Source organism: Rhipicephalus microplus, chromosome 3, assembly GCF_043290135.1.
Source record: "Rhipicephalus microplus isolate Deutch F79 chromosome 3, USDA_Rmic, whole genome shotgun sequence".
Classification (NCBI taxonomy): Eukaryota; Metazoa; Arthropoda; class Arachnida; order Ixodida; family Ixodidae; genus Rhipicephalus; species Rhipicephalus microplus.
The window spans coordinates 68,288,932-68,306,087 of NC_134702.1; the positions used below are offsets into that span (position 1 = coordinate 68,288,932).

The window sequence follows — 17,156 nt, forward strand, 5'->3', positions numbered from 1 at the left end:
CGTGAGCCAAAGCCAACACTTGACCGCGCAGTTTTTGGGGTAGTACCACTTGTTGAATCAATTTGTCTGAGGGTCCTCGGTAACAACGGTATAGAATTCCCTTTTATATCTTGAAAGAGTGCGTTGCACACTTTCCTCTGAACACTTGACCCACTTTCTTTCTACATGAATCTAAAGTTCTGTCTTCTTTTTGAGCTTTGCTCACATCCTCTCTGGTCAAATTCAATGTCTTCATGTCGACCTTAGATGATGTCGACCATTCTTGGCCCTTGACACCACTCACCACAAAATCCAGTGATTCTTCTTCCTTCGTTCCTCTCCCACATGACCATTCTGATTTCGACTTACTTTAAGAAATTCTCTCTTTCCAGTTTTCGTCGGGATTTTGGACTTCCCTTGCTCCTGGAACATTGCCAAAGCTTACATCGTACAAATGCCTTGTCATGCATTTGACCACTGAAATACCCGAAAAATAGAGTGACTGGATTTCAACCTTTGCCTCCGGAACGGCAATGCTACAGCCATCGGCGAGAAACAACGTATCAGTAGTACATGTTAGAGCTTCATCTGGCATCAGATCTAGACGGACTACTAGCGTATTGCTTCCCGTGTCTCGCAGCACTGACACTGTCTGGCCAAACACTATGCCCTGCAAAACCGACATCTCCTGAGTCACAGCTTTTGGGCGAGTTCTCACCACGCTAGCAACATTTCTCTCTGGTTCATTGGATGGTGGATCGGTACGCTCAGTGGGGTCCTCTTAAGGAGACAGCAAACAAGATGTTTTTTATAGAGCCATCTCTTTTTGTACAGACCTTCGTATCGTGCCCTAGCTTATGAAAATATCCACAGTAAAGTTGTTTAAGCTTGGTTCGGCAATCCAAGGACCTGTGAACATCTTTTCCACATACAAAACACGTTATGGTCGTTTTCCCAGATAAGCCTCCCCTCTTCCCCGTGATACTACTATTATCCGTTCTCTCACGAAACAGGAGCAAGTTGGGCTGTCGTTGTGCCTCTAAAAAATCATCGGTGACTTCTGCTATGTCTTCAAGCTTGCTCTGCTTCTTTTCCCGAAGAAACAACGTTAACCGTTGATGGCAGTTCAAAAATTGCTCCGACACAATTAGATTACGAAGCGCCAAGTACTCTTTGTTTGTCTTTGACATTTCTACCCACCGATCAAAGAAACTCGAAAGCCTAGCTGCGTATTGTTTTCTGGTCTCGCCATCTTGGGGCTTGCTCTGGTGGAACTTCTCCCGGTAGCCCTCTGCCGTAAACCGAAATCGTTGAAGCAAAGCTACCTTCGCCTTATCATAGTCGAGTGAATCTTCGGGAGACAACCGTCCAAAGACATTCAAGACCTCCCCCCTGAAACATAAGCTTAAGGCTGTGGCCCACTTTTCTTTCGGCCACTCCTGTCTGGTGGCGACGTTCTCGAACCTCTTTAGGTAGGCATACAAGTCGTCCCGGTTTTCATTAAATACTGGAATTAGGCTGTGATGGTTCATGTTGCAAAAAGCATTCCCTCCAGATCCACGTTCAGGCGTTCTCGTCTCGCTACGATTGCCTCCCGATTTGGCTACTTTCAGCTGCAATTGCAAATTTCTCTCCCTTCTTTCTTCCAGCTCTAGCAACTCCTTTCTTGCCTCACGTTCTGCAGCTCACTCATCTCATGCCCGTGCCTCCTGCTCATCTGACCAAGCCCTCAGCTCTTCACCTTCGCGCCCCATACGCTGGGCTAAAGTCACTAGATCTCTTGCGCTTGCCATTCTTAATCCGCCTACCGCTACTGCTAACGGCTTCGTCCTGTCGTAGCAGACGCCAATTTGTGATAAAGGTTTACTGTTTAATAAACTGTTGCTCGGAGGGAAAGCCTCGGAGCTAAGAATTCCGAAGCCGTTTAAGGTGTGAAAAGAAAAGTAGAAACTTTAAGCCTAATTAACAAAAAAAGATGAAGTTGCGATGTACAGACACCGAGTCTAAGCAGACAAACTGAAACTTGTCCTAAAAGTTGTCCAGCTAGAATGTTTATAAAAATCAACAGTCACCGGTGGCGTTGATGGTGGCGGTGGCTTGGTGGGTTGAGGCAGCGGACACTGGCGATGTCTCAGCAGCTGGAGTCACACGCTGACCAGCACGGCGACGCTTGGCAGAAGACGAGGTAGCCCTTGCCTTAGCGAGAACTGCGACCGCTTGCAAATGCTGGCTCGTTTCGAGCAGCTGATCACCACGCGGGAGGTCCCGCCCTCCACGGGTGGTTCGGGATTGGAGTCGAAGCCCGGACACCTGGGATGTGACCTTGAACAGTCATGGCTGGAACGAACACCTGGGACGTGACCTTGAACAGTCACGGCCGGAACTCTGGAAGGCCGCATACCTCCGAGTACACCATGGGCAGCTGGAGCGGCCTGGCCTTGCCTGACTTCACGCGGTCAGGTCCAGAACCCGACACCGCAGTTGCGCGACACCCAGGATCTGCACTCCAGCCAGCTCGATCTCGTTCTGCCCCCGACTGGTCTTCCTCTTCGTCGCTCTTGTGCATTGGCAGTCCCTCTTTCGCGCAAACTTCCTCTTCCTTTTGACGAGCCACAGTTTCATGCATGACGTTTTGCGCCAACGTCATCATCGTCTTTCCGCCGCTCAAGAGAGAAGCACCGCTGCCGTCGCCTCCGAGCACGTTGTACATAAAAACACGGTGCCACCACACTTCACAAACACCACCACGTCACTATACTACACCACAGGCCCCTTCAACCTATTGACATACCGCTGAGCCTTTTTTGTGTGTGTGTGGCAGGTTCAACCTTCTGTGTATCTGCTTACCAACAACGGTAACAGGTGTGTCATCGCCACTACAGTATATTCAACCCGTTTTGTCATTAGAACACGAAAGTTCTTTATGCCAAGATCCACCAAAATTTCAATGATGGTCCCGGAAATTACGTCGGAAAAATACGCACGATCAGAAAACAAAGAAAAAAATTGCCCGAAGCTTCCCTCGGGGGAACACTGAGGAGGATGCGGAGCATATAATTGGTTAACGGGGTGTTAAAGTGCGACTTACTTGGGTCGATGGCTAAATTGGTTAACGTGGTTGTGAAATGGGGTGTTAAATTGCGACTTACTTGGGTCGATGGCTAAATTGGTTAACGTGGTTGTAGGAGGGGGTGTTAAATGAGTGAACACGTACACACGTATGCGAAAGGGCGGCGCTGGTCGAAGGGACGTCGATCATTGTGTTTGTGGATTCGTTGGCATTCATTTCACGGCGACTTCGGACGTCGACGCGCCGTACAAACCAACGGACGAGCGGCAACTGAGCGAGCGAGCGCCGACCTTGAGTATATATATAGCGCGACGGCGCATGCGCTGTCAGCTGTCGAATGTTCTCGAAGGAGAAGCGCGCGCGCGGCACAGATGGCGACGGCGCGACGGCGCATGCGCTGTCAGCTGTCGAATGTTCTCGAAGGAGAAGCGCGCGCGGCACATATGGTGGGCGACGGCGCGACGGCGCATGCGCGCGCGTCAGCTGTCGAATGTTCAAGAAGCGGTGCGGACGGCGCACTACAAGGCGCGAGTATAAGATGCTTCCGCATCTAAAAACTTCCGCCAATGCGAATCTAACCCACGACTTTTCGATCCGTGACAACAGGGGCCGGGCACTCTTCCCGCGCCAACCCACGTTCATATACTCTGGAAAGATTCGCAACGCGCCTTTTATATCTAACACTGTAATTTCGCAGTGCTCCTGGTAAAGTACTGCACGATGGCTGTGACATCCACAATTATTCTGCAGAGCATTGTTTCTACGTGTCCGTGTCATCAGGCGCGTTTCCAATAAATGAAGTGTGATTCGGTCACTGCGTTAACACAACGCCAGGTAGCTGCATTAGCTCTGGTGCCGTGCTCGTTCATAGCATCTATTCATACGAAAAAAAGCTCTGCGTCATCTGGCTGTAACTCTGCATTCTCCTATTACGGTCGCCCCATGAAAAATCATGGCCGGCCATCTGAGTAACACGATGCGCGTCATTCCTTTCCAGTCAGGCAATGGCGTTTAACAGGTCGCGAGTCGGCGACCTTAGCCCAAATTCAGCATCACTGCAGTTACGGCACTCCTGGCTGTGGCATTGCTTTCTCTGATTCTGCTCTCACCGTTAAAGGGGCTCTGAAATACTTCTTCAAGTAACCATACAATGAGTTCACTGGAAGAGCTTATTTCTTCACGAATTGAACACCGCAAGAATTGTGAGAATTCGTTCAGTGCGAATGGAGTTACGAAGGTTTGTCGCATGCTGCAATTGCATTCTCACTTCTCTCGTCCCGACGAAAGCACTGGAAGTTAAGCAGGGATGAATGGAAAGGGCAAACAAAAACGTCATGCCCACCTAGTGACCTTGAGCACTTTTTCATTTTTTTTCTTCGAATGCGCGGTTTTTGTCAGTGTGATCGCGCGCACACGCGTGAACAAGTAGCGGCCTCCCACGGCGATCTCTGTAAGGAGCAAACGCATCATGTTCAAATTAGCCGATGCCTGATAGATAGGCTTCCTACGTATGATTTTTGGTCATAATCCGTGATTTGTCGTGAGAAGCGAAACCTATTTTTAGCTTGCTTTAATAATTTATTGTGAATTTCAGGCCACGTGCTGCGCTATAATATTTGGCTCGCGTGTTGTCGGGAGCCTCTACTACCGATCGGCAGCGCTTTCTGACCATGCTAAAAAAGTGTTGCAGAGCCCCTTTAACTACTGCAGCTACCAGAAGCATCTGCAACAGCAAGGGTTTGTTCAATGCTTGATCATGGACTTAACTCGTTGGAATGGAGATGTATCAATAACCGTCAACATGGGTGCTTTCTCGTTGATTGGTGTTATAAAATACATCAAGATACAGCGTTTAAGCTCTCTTACACCCATCTACAGTAAACATTCTATGACTTCTGTAATGGCAAGTTTCAGTTTCTTGTTATACCTATTCTGATGACAGAGGTATCAACCATTTTTTTAGACTAGACGTCATCTTACATTCTGGCGCTCCTGGCCAACTTATCACGGTCCCGAGTTACGCATGAAGTCACTACTTTTAGGGGTGAAGCCCTTTACCCCATGGGTCGTATGTCCCATGTCGTCATAGTGATCGTAGTCGTAGTATCCAGTTGCATTGAATTGCATGTCAATGAAAACGGTGTCAGCATATCAACGGAGTGCATGATGATTAGTGGGGTGAAGCGTCTCTCAGTCCGTTCGTGCTTCCATGCATCCATCCGTGCATCCATCCGTCCGTCCATGCGTCCATCTGTGTGACAGTCCGTCCGTTTGTCTGTCCATTCATGCGTCTGTCCGTCCTTGCACTTATATGCTCCCCTTCCCCCGAGCAGGGTAGCCTACCATGGGCTCAACCCTGGTTTACCTTTTTCCCTTTCTCCTTATGTTCTCTCTTTCTCACTATGATTTTTTTCGTCCAAGGTAATACATGAACTACTTTATTCTGGTGCAATCAAAAACGAGTTTCCGATGGCCTATTATTCCCAAACGAACGGCCTCACAGAACCTTTGAATCGAACGTTTACTGATATGCTCGTCATGTATATCTCGTCTTATGATATCCACTGGGACATTGCGTTACCCTTTGTCACTTTTCCTTACAACAGCTCGCGCCATGACACTGCTGGATATTCTCCTTTTTTTTTACTTCTGGTAGACATACAACGTGTTTTAAACTGGCCCTGCAACACTTGTTCATGTACCCATGGAATGAATTCATTGAAGGAGCTTATTGTCTCACCTTGCGAAAACGTTTTCAGAATCCGTCCAGTTACAAAGATTTGTCGCACGATGCAATCGCATTCTCTCTTCCATCGTCTGATGAAAGCGCTGGAAGCTAAGCAGGAAGGGATGGCGCTGGTGAAGAAATGCCAGTCGCAACCTCCCACGGCGGCTCCAGTAACAAACGAGCACGCCATGCAGAAATCCGCATATGGCTGATATTGAGCCTGGGGCGTATGAAGTTTTAGCCTGCGAGTCATTTGTCGGGAGAAGAGTGGTTTTAGCCAAATTTGAGAATTAATTGTAAATTCTAGGCCATGTCCACTGCTACAATATTGAGCCCACCGATTCTCGGGAGCCTCGACAACAAATCGGCAGCATTTTCTGCGGGGCCACATCAAATGGCCAACAGAAGCGGGTTATTGATATTAACAACGTTTATAAAAGAAAAAAAAGTTGCGCATTTATTTTTACGTCTGAACTGCTCTAAAAAAGGGCCATCATCCTAACACGTACACATTTCATTTATTGCGTAGTGCAATAAATTGTTATACGCGATAGCATTAAAGAGCTCGTTTCGCCGTAAATCCGGTGGCGGCGTCGTAGTCGATGTCGGCATCAGCGTGGCAGTCGTTGGTTGCTCGTGAAATATTATCAGCTGGTGAATGACAGAAAAATTGAGAATGACGCAAATAGAATGGGTAATAAAAAACGAGCTCTTAATAAGGATTGAACCCCAGACGTCTCAGTAGCAAGCAAGCGTTTAGCCACATAGCCACGCATTCTCTTGGAAATAATGCATAAATAACTTTCTCTGCTTGGAAATCCAGTGAAAATTGCATTCATGCTTAACGAACACAGGCTTCGCAATACAATATGTAGTATTGCTGTATTATTGCGTGTTACTAACATGCGTTGCCATCGGGCGACAAAACATATGATTATAACAACGACTTTGTGGTTTGAAGCTGGTAAGACATTACAAAAGGCGTACTCTTTATTGCACGTACTCCCTGAAACTACGTAGTGGATGCATAGCAATCTCGAACAGGGCAATTTAGAACGCATAACTACTTGTTCTTTAAAGTATGCTACCCATTACACATAATGTGGTCATATGCAAAAGCTCTGCTGACACAAGCCACTGCTAACTTTATGGATTACATTGTGCTAATCCACAATTAAAACTTCTCGAGTAACATCATACAATAAAAAGTGTGCACTCAGTGGTTCAAGTACTCAATAAATACAGAATATCGCTATCATGTTCAGCTCCTAAAAGAAGTGCTTAAGGGTTGCCCAATTTTTTAATAAATTTGTGCTCTAATCATATGTGTCAATAACATAACATAACTTTATGGTGCCAAAGAAATTAGCTACAGATCAATGCTACCAAAGCCATCTTCATGGTATTTTATTCTCCACTGACTTCCCTAAACATACAACCTTTCCTTCACATCGGCAATAAGGTCATAAACATTTCTAGTGAAGGACGATTTCTTTACGTCATCTTAGATACTGAACTAAAACTTCATAAACATGTCACTTCACTCGTTAAAAATTCGCATTTGGGGTCAATGTTATTGTCAAGAGGTGTACGTATTTTCCACTTCATTTCGTGCATTCTTCGAATTTTGCCTACATTCACAGTCATATTTCGTTTTGTGCATCATCTTGGACCAACACTTCACGCACATTGAACGATTTCAGCGACTACCGAACCAAGCGCTTAGGCTATTAACATTTAGCCTATTTTATTTGTCCTGTAATCAAGCGCTTAGACTAATAACAGTTAGACCATTTTATTCGTCCTGTAGCTAATTGCTTTCAAAGCTTAACATACTATCACTTAGAAAATTATTTTGCCACAGACTATGAATAGTTGCCTATAGGCTCACCGTCATCATCCCTTACCTATTAGCATTATTACCCGGTTTTCCCAGAGAATCAGTCTTTCTTCACTAGCCGTTAGAACAAACTACGGCAAGTTCACAACCTTGTTTACTAGCAAGCTATTTGGAATTCATTGCCCTGCGGATAAGTCATCGTAAAATATTCATATTATCTCCTTGTGTGGCAAAAAAAACTTTTTTCGGGAATTCATCGATTCACCCGAATTTTGTAGTCAACTATTATTAGCTCTCAACAGTTCAGTGTTAGTTTCATATCTACATTTTTCTTGTACAACTTTTACCACTGATACTAAAACTAGTTGCATTTGTCGAATAGACTTTATTATTCTTGTTTTGTTTTCGTTATATAACCTGCTACTGATCGTTTTCATGTCTAATTTTTTCAGTAGTATTACCATCATGTTATGCATTGATTGTATTGCTAATGCTAAACTAGTTAGTGAATGCTCACAAATTTGAATCTTTTCCTGTACTTTTCTGTAATTGCCCCACTCATGTCGCCATGACAGGTCCCTCTGTCGGTTTCTCAAAAAAGTTAGGACCTCTTCCTGAATTATTTTAACCATGTGACAAAACTCAAATACGTAAAGAAATGACTTGACTACTATACACAAGATTTTACACGTGTTAAAAGCAACAATGTTTCAATATATTCATTATGCTAACGGCATCATTTTTAGGTGCAGTTATCTTTCTGTTTCTTTGTGCCCATGTTTACTGAGGGTATATTTATGTTATGTTTTTCAGTAATCTATCTTATTAATTTCTTGTTGTGCTACTCGAAATATACTTGGTTTACTATTTACACGCATGCTACCAGAAACGTATGTGAATGCTGCCTTGTGTGCGGGCCCCTAGGCACTTTCATGCTTCATTTTCGCCGCTTTTCGCCAGGGGTCTCAATGACTACTACGTTGTAACTAAGCTTTCTTAATTTGTCTTGAAATACAGAAGTATTTTCATTCTCCTTTTTATATTGAACGTTTTAATCACGATTAAAAGCGATAAATTGCTTGGCTGAGCCCTCAAAGTTATAGAAACGGCATTGAAACTGCCACCTCTCTTACGTGCTGCATTTGCTTGGTATGGTTGCATTTCCAGAAACAGAAGTACCAAACGGACCACCCATTGAAACAAATCCGGATTGCAATGCGACTGACAAAGACGTAAGTATAAAATAATGCAACCCCCACATCATTGTTCTTAGTCGTACCTGACATTCGTTTGCTACTGACAGTGAAAGAAGCATCCGTATCTCACAGAGTGAGGTTATACTGCAGGCGACTTCGTATACACAGGATCGCTAGTGTGCCACTCGGTTTCGCTAGTGTGCCACTCGGGATCGCTAGTGTGCCACTCGCTAGTGTGCCACCTGAGAAGGCAGGCGATAGGCTGGACTTGGAAAGCGTCTGGGGTCCCAGCAGGTGGATGAGCGAAATGTGCCGTCGACGGCGTAGAGACGCGTAGGGCATCCGCGTAGGAAAGTGTGGGAGGTTCGGCTTGCAATGTTGGTGAGGAATGAACGAACAGCCTAATTTTGTCACGAATGACGTCCGTAAGAGAAGCGCTACTGGGAGGGGACGCTGCATGAGATTTCCGAAGTTTTTCGCGTACAACCTGCCGTATGAGTTCTGTGAGGACTTCCCTGTTATCACCTCCTGGTACAAGCGAGCACGCAGCGGAAATGGGCGTCTGACGCTCATACTGTCACAATCGCTGCCGAAGCATGCGCTCCATAATTGTGGCCTCACGTATGAACTCCGACATAGTCATAGGAGGGTTGCGCACAAGGCCCGCGAAAAGTTGCTCTTTTACTGCTCGCATTAGTAGGCGCACCTTCTTGTCTTCTGGCATGTGGGGGTCAGCACATCGAAACAATCGCGACATCTCTTCGCCAAACATGGCGACGCTCTCGTTCGGCATTTGAAACCACGAAGAAAGTGCCTGTTCCGCTCTCTCTTTCAGTGCGGGGTTACTGAACGCCTCGCGAAGCTGCCGATGGGATTCCTGCCAACTTGTGAATGAAGTTTCTTCGTTCTCGTGCCACACTCTTGCCGCGTCTAAGAAGGAGATGTAGACGTTCTTCAACTTAAGGCGATTGTCCCAGTCATTGATGGCAGTGACCCGGTCGAAATGGTCAAGCCAGTCTTCGACATCCTCATCTGCATCGCCATAGAATGGGTTGGGTGTGCGAGGCGGGTTGATGACACAGGGTACGCTAGCGAATGGGTCATGCTCGGTATGGGTTGCGGACGTGGCAAACATTGTCCTCCCGGAACTTGCCAAGGGGCCGTACTGTGGTAGTAGTCCTTGAAGGTAGTGGCTGCTTTAATGAATATCAGCAGACCCTGGTGCACTGGCGGTGGTTGCTTCTGGTTCAGGACCAGCAGGCATAAAACGTTTCAGTACAGTACCCCGCACCTCCACCAGTCTGTCGCGAGAGGAAACGATAGACAGGAACTCGAAGTGGACGACTGTTTACTAAGCCACAGCAGCCATTCACTTCTTCGCTCTCCTCTTCTACCACGAACACAGCGTGGCAATATAAACACACGCGTTTTCTCGCTTTCTATTTTGGTCGAAGTGCAGTTATTGTAACTAAGAATAACACAGCACTCTCGGCCATAGCAGTCTGATGCCATGGTCACCAAGCTGCCATTTTTTCGCTCATCAATGAGGGTCGCCCTCACTGCTCAGGTACACTGTGGTGGTGTTATCAATCACTGTAAAGTCGCGCACACGTCCGCTGTGTCGGCGTACTTAGTGTACACACCAACATCCGTTGTGGCACGGACATGTCGGTAAGGTTAGGCAGGTGCACAGATAAGAGCAATGGCAATGGGATTGGCCTTTCTCATCCATGGCCCTCTTTTGCGGGAGGTCCACAAGAATGGTTTCGCGGCTCACCTCACAGACTTCTGCGATGAGTCGATCAGCGATAACACTGCATTCGCAGAATAGTGCGTGTGTTTAATTCATTGTGTATGTTATACTGGCGTTGTATTGTGTATTATTGGGCATGACTACTTATAAGTTTAGGCTGGTGAGTTTGCGTTTACCTAAATGTGTCTGATGAATTACCATGCATTCGTTGTACAACGGCGTGTACTGAGTATCTTTTTTTTTCTTCAAGAGCGGCACTGGCGCCCAATGTGGGCTCTTGCAACCCAGGACGACAGTCTAAATTGGTTTGGGGCAAACTTTTTTCGAGCCAGATTAGAATATTTCTACAGGTATATCTTGATCGCTAGCGTCGGCGGCGTAGTTTTTGTCAGCGAGCAGAACAGTGTCTTGCGTGTCTGAACTTGTCGACACACTGGGACTTTTTTGTTCACAAAGTGCTTTTTTTAACCTCATTGGGTTTATTGTATGAGAATCGTGCGGTCCACCTCATGGTAAATGCCTTGTATCGAAGATCCCGGAAATATTAAGCAAATCCAAAATGGCTGAGTACGAAAGCCTTGAGAGGTGCATTGTCTGAGTTTTTTTTCTTTGTTATTGGCTAATTTTATCTCATTGGTGGGGAGTCGCTGCTTAGGCAAGCAGGAGGCCTGGGGCCATGGGTGTCGAGCCGGCTCGCATTTCGGCACGGCTCTTCCATTTCTACAATGCTAGGGATGACGGGTACCGGTCAGTCTTTAAGCTCATACACGCTGCTGACCTAGTAGGGACACCTCACATTGCTGATGTCTCCACTCGGCCCCTTAATCGGCGCCTATTGTGGGTGCTGGTTTGATGCCATTTGTTGTTGGGCTATACGCTAGGCAGAGCAGGGAATCGCACTTGGGACCCAACCCGTCGTACGGTGGCGTTGAGATCAGGCACTTCACTGCGCTTTTTCAAGCTTGCGTTGTTCGAACTAGGAAAAGCGACTTATATTCACTTGAATTTAACGTATAATTTACCGCTCATATCTGTTAGCCTTACTGATCATCCAAACATTTCGTCGATGCGCATAGCTCGATTTCATTGTACTACTGCGCAGTTCAGTTGGAAGCGTTTTGGTCGATATGTGGTGTTTAACGTCCCAAAACTACCACATGGTTATGAGAGACGACGTAGTGGAGGGCTCCGGAAATTTCAACCACTTGGGGTTCTTTGGCGTGCACCCAAATCTGAGCACACGGGCCTACAACATTTTCGCCTCCATCGGAAATGCAGCCGCTGCAGCCGGGACTCGATCCTGCGACATGCGGGTCAGCAGCAGAGTACCTTAGCCACTAGACCACCGCGGCGGGGCGTACAATTAGGAATACATAACCTAAGTCTGTCTGTCTGGCTGCTTACGTTTTGGTGCTCTCGTAGTCACCCCCTTAACTTGCTGTGAAACAAAATTAGCATGAAAGAGTAAGATGATTTGACGAATATAACGTGCTGTGCAAGACTATAATATTGTCAAAATCCCGTTGCGTACATCGTCAAACACTTCCCACCAGACAGTGCCGCATATCCACGGGCGGGTATGTGCCGCTGATATGATGGTGTGAGGGTATGAACCGAGGAACGACGAGAACACACATGGGCAATTTTAATGCACCAGCGTTAATAAATACCTGACATCGGTAGCGTCAACCCTATGAATGCAAAGAATAAGTGTCAGGGTCTCAGCTGGAATCAAACCTAAGCATTCTGCGTTGAAATGAAGCATTATACCACAGAGCTACGCCAGGTCTCGGAACTGCTTTTTTAATAGACGATAATCTTAGTGAAACGTCAGTATACTGGTTGCAGTGCTGCCTGTCGAATTTCATAAACATTACATATGTACTCCTTTGATTCAGCGTCACGTCGGGTTAACGTCAATTGTGGTTAGGTGCCATGCGCTGAAGTTGATTTATGTAGCAGTGTCCAGGGCCAGCATCCTCGCGTGCATCAGCGCTTCATACCAGGTTCTGGCATTGCTAATACGCATGTTCCTGTTGGCATCATTGCGCAAGTGCAAACAATTGGTTATATAAGCATCTGCAACTCTTTAACATATGTCTGTGCGTGCGACATTTGTGCATATATTTAGCGTCATTTCATGACGTGTGGTCAATAAAAAAATTCTGACATGCTCCCCTTTCTTCTGCATGCTTCACATAACGTCGATTCTCAATGTACATGGGCTCAACCAATTTTTCTTTTTATACTGGAATATCTTTATTTAAGGTTAGGGAGAGGGACGTTAGCGTGCTATCATTATTTGTGAGGTCGTTTTCAATGATGGTGGACGTGCGTTTGTTGGGTCGTCATAGTGTGCTCGCCACCTTGTGAGCGAGGTTAGGCGGACGCATGGAGAAGAGCAATGACTCTAATTCGGACTTGGTATTACTCTTTGTGAAGGGGTCTTAGGGGCGAAGCTCCTTAAGCCGTGGATTGTGCATCCGTGATGTATGTAGTAGTCGTAGTCGTCGTCGTAGTAGTAGTAGGTAGCCACTGGCCAGACTATAGAGGAGTGGCACGCGCGCTCTATTTTGAATTGAGGAGGAAATCAGCGCGCGTTAATCATAAACAAAAAGATAGTTGTTGTTATGTAATAACCCACAGAGACGAGTATCGGCGACTTAATTTTCAATAACGTTTGCCTTGAATTTGATGCATACTAAAAAAATGGCCCACTATCTGCATGTTACACTTCAAATGTCGTCGAAAGACGATAGTCTTGCGTCTGGAGAGAGTGAACAAAACGTTTATTTGATATTCTGCACAAGAAAATCGGTCAATGGTATTCTGGATGTGCTGCGTTGGAGTGTCTCGAGCATGCAGCGGGGTTGAACGAGCGCATCAAGACATGAGCTCTATCTGACAGTTACCCTGGAAAACGAAGCGCGTGCGTGCGTGCCAGTCTCTGGGGTGATAAGGTGTAGAACGCAAGGAGACAGGTAGCTGCCACCACTGTGGCATCTTAGCAAAGCGTTGTAAACACTTGCTGATTTGTGCAAGCGTTGCAAGATCAGCGCAGCGTGATAAACGCTACGGTTCTTAGAATTACTGGAGGCGCTGCGAGCGCGTGACGAAGCAAGACGAGGGGCGCATGGGCTCCGTCAATTTTCGGCTGGAGCCACGGCTGAATCATCTGCGCTCCACGAAGCTCGACGTCGATCGACGCAGCAAATCATCTGTACCCCATTGAATTCAAGTTTGACCCAGCGGGTCCACGTTTCAAGTTTTTATGGTGGACGTTGACCCGGCCACGAGGGCGACGCTGGAACCTGGTGACTTGGAATGCCGACGGCATCGCACCGGTTATTCGAGGTAACATGGCAGCCACCGCATCTCACCTGCGGTGTTACGATCCCGAAGGCATGGCCTGGACTACAGTTCCATTCTCTCAAGACGGCAACTCCGCTGTTCCGAGGTTTCGGCACCAATCGTTGAATGAAATGGTCGCGTGTCGCGCGTCCGTTCAAGCAAATACAGCGGCGTCCACGCCATCCCGGCCTCCGGAACACCAGCCGGAAGGACACAGCCTCCAGTATTGTGCGCTGCACGAGGCAAAGGCACGGGGGCTTGTCCTCTTCTCCTCAGCAGCTATTATGACCTGGAGGCCTCTCCTAATTCCAAAACCACGCCCAGACGATTTCGTCGTCGTGCTCAAGCCACGCGAACATGTGTCGCTGCACCAAGACTTCCTGAAAACCGCTACGGAGCCGCCTTTACGGGCTACCTCGGACCCACGTTGGCGAAGTCGGTCACGGTTGTGCCGTCTCATGAACAACACCTCGTGTTGTTCCACAACCTGAACCCGGTGGCAGCGAATCTGCTTCTCGGGGAATTCTCGGTTAACACTGAGCGTGGGGTGATCCCGCTCTATGGATACCTCCGACAAGACGGCCGCGATGTGTGCCTTGGCTTCATCGTCGTCAGCAACTCAGACACCACTGAATCGCTTCGAGGACAAGTGCAATGGAGAGCAGGCAACATCGTCGAGGTGAGGAAAATCAGATCCTCTGACAAGGCTCGGGTCACCTTCACCGGGAAGGTGAAACCGCGTTTTGTACATTATGAGAACATGCTTATTCCTGTGCGAAAATATCACCGGACTATTCCAGCCTGCGCTTGTGTGGATCCGTCGGTCATCGTGCGGATGCATGTCCCAACACGCAGCCCAACACGTGCGTACACTGCGGCCAAGAGCCTCCGCTTGTGGAGGGTGTGCGGGCTGCTCACGAGTGCGTTCCGCGGTCCTCAGTATGTGAGAGGCACGGCGAAATTCCGTACCGACAAGGTGATCGCCCTGAGGGTAGCTAAGAACAACTGCCATCTAGGCCTCCCCGGTAAGCCAACAAGCCGGGACGACAACAACACTGCGAAGCCAGCACTATCTGCTGGCAAGTACGGTGTTGGGACTCCGGGTCCTGCCGGTCTCGTTTTCGGTAGCTGGCCCCGTCGCAGGATCCATCGTCCAACAATTCAGCGAGAAGAAGCGCCCGAACAAACAACAGAGATTTATTTACATGTGGAGAAGTGGTCAACTGACCCAAAGAGAGAAGAGTGCGTGTGATACAAAACGTCTTCGGCATTTTATAGCGCCGCGCCGTTGACACTGGGCGCCCCGTCCGCATCGTCAGCCAATACGGTGTCTCCGGCACCTCAACCACGAGAGAGGGGGAAACACACCTCACAACACATGGAGTGGCCCAACCTAACACGAGGTCCATATATGGTCACGGCGCCCTAAAATGTTACCAAACATGGTCACGAACGCACAGCAGACCCCGGAGCTCTCCCGGCGAGGAGGAACCCGAATGGGGAGGTGGGGTGGCCGCCACCGTCGGTCAAGAACCGGTTCTCCCCCAAACTCTTCCTGCTTGGCACCCCAGGGCCGGTCGTAACAACGGCAAGAGGCCGCCAACGTAGCCGCCACCCCAAGGAGACAACATAAAACTGTCGACGACGCCACAACGCGGCGATACGAGGACCTGGGCCAACGTTGAAAAGCATGGAACGCAGGTGAGCGGTACGGGCAGGGCCGCTCCACCTTCCCTTCACCCCCACCCTGCGGCACGGACTGCCGAGCAAACTGAGGTAGCAGCTCTCGAGAGTTAAATAGAGATGTTGCTCAAAAAATAGCGCTCCTAGAATCTAAATCAAAAGAGCTAACCAGTTCGTCCTCATACGCAACTGAGGCTATGGAGACTGAGCCCACGGCCCCGACTGTAGCACTGAGAGTAGAAGCTGCACTTGAGGCTCGTGTAGAGGCGCAAATGGACGTTCATCTGGGTGCCTTAGAAAAATATGTTTTCGGGGCCATGACCTCGGCTATCGCCAAAATGACCGAAATTATCCCCACAATCATCATTCAACACTTAGCACAGTCGTCGCGCAGCGTCCGACGATACGGTGGTTTTATTAAAGGCGTGTCAGGCCGCTCTCCTTAAACCTCGCGTCGCACCATAGAAAATGATGTAAATGACGATGACAGCTACACCCTTACAGCAATTGAGGGCGCCACCCTCGCCGCGAGTGCTGGCTCCACAGCTGCGTCCCTACAACCACTTCTTAACTAGAATGACCATGGCGGGCAACCCTCAATCAAGTTAGACGCTCTCCATGTTACAATTCGGCCACCTCCACTCAAATTACTCATTGTAATTGCCGGGTATCGCGTTCTCACGCCAAGCGGGCTCACCTCCGGCTTCTCCTATTGAATCTCGCTTCACTTCCCGCAGTGGTCGCCCTTCAGGATCCAGGGAGTGGCGCTAGCCTTCCAAATTATTCCACGTTCCAGCAGGACCCCTCTTCCTGTATGTTCGTGCACAAAAATTATACAGCCAACCAAGTAGATTTGGAACTTAATACTGAATATTTATATGCGATGGTCACCCTCCTCCCGCTCAGGAAATGAGACGCACCATTACACATACTCAACATATACTGTTCTCCAAAACGTACATATGTTACTTTCGCAACATTCTTCAGTCGTGCCCTGAACACTGCGGGCACGGATCCCCTTGTGATCTGGGTGATTTCAACGCTCACAGCATACTCTGAGGGTGCGTGATGAGAAGGGTGGTCGCAAGCTGGCGGAACTTACGTCCACGCTCGGCCTAACTCTTCACACTGACCCTGCATATCCAACCCGAACGGATATGCTCCGTGAATCGAGACACGTGTCCGGACCTTACCTTCACCAAAAACATTAGACTCGCAGACTTGGCTGAACAGAAATGAAGCAGTCCTTGGGAACACTTACAAAGGTTCAATGTTCGAAACCATCTAATACTATCTTCAGCTGATTACAGTCCGGAGGAAAATATAAATACACGAACAGTTCTGAAAGGTAGTAAGTCACATGAGGTACTTTTTGCATTTCTTCTATACAAAGTGCATTACAGTACTAGTGCACTTTCATTCATTCTGTGCATAAATGTGGTGACTTTCTCTTCCTACTGTCGTGTCATCGTGCAGCTGATTTGAAATCATGTGCTTCTCACAAGGTGTTCCGTAATCTGTCCAGCTGTGAACAAAACGCGTGTTATATTATGGTG

At 47.8% G+C, this 17,156-nt stretch overlaps 1 protein-coding gene across 1 annotated transcript in view; it reads left to right on the plus strand.

The window, feature by feature from the left end:
* Positions 1–17,156, plus strand: part of LOC142803770 (uncharacterized) — a 101,660-nt gene that overhangs the window by 60,913 nt on the left and 23,591 nt on the right. Inside the window, exon 6 of the mRNA XM_075889731.1 lies at positions 8,785–8,849. Coding sequence (XP_075745846.1) covers positions 8,785–8,849 — 65 coding nt within the window. The remainder of the gene's footprint in view (positions 1–8,784; positions 8,850–17,156) is intronic.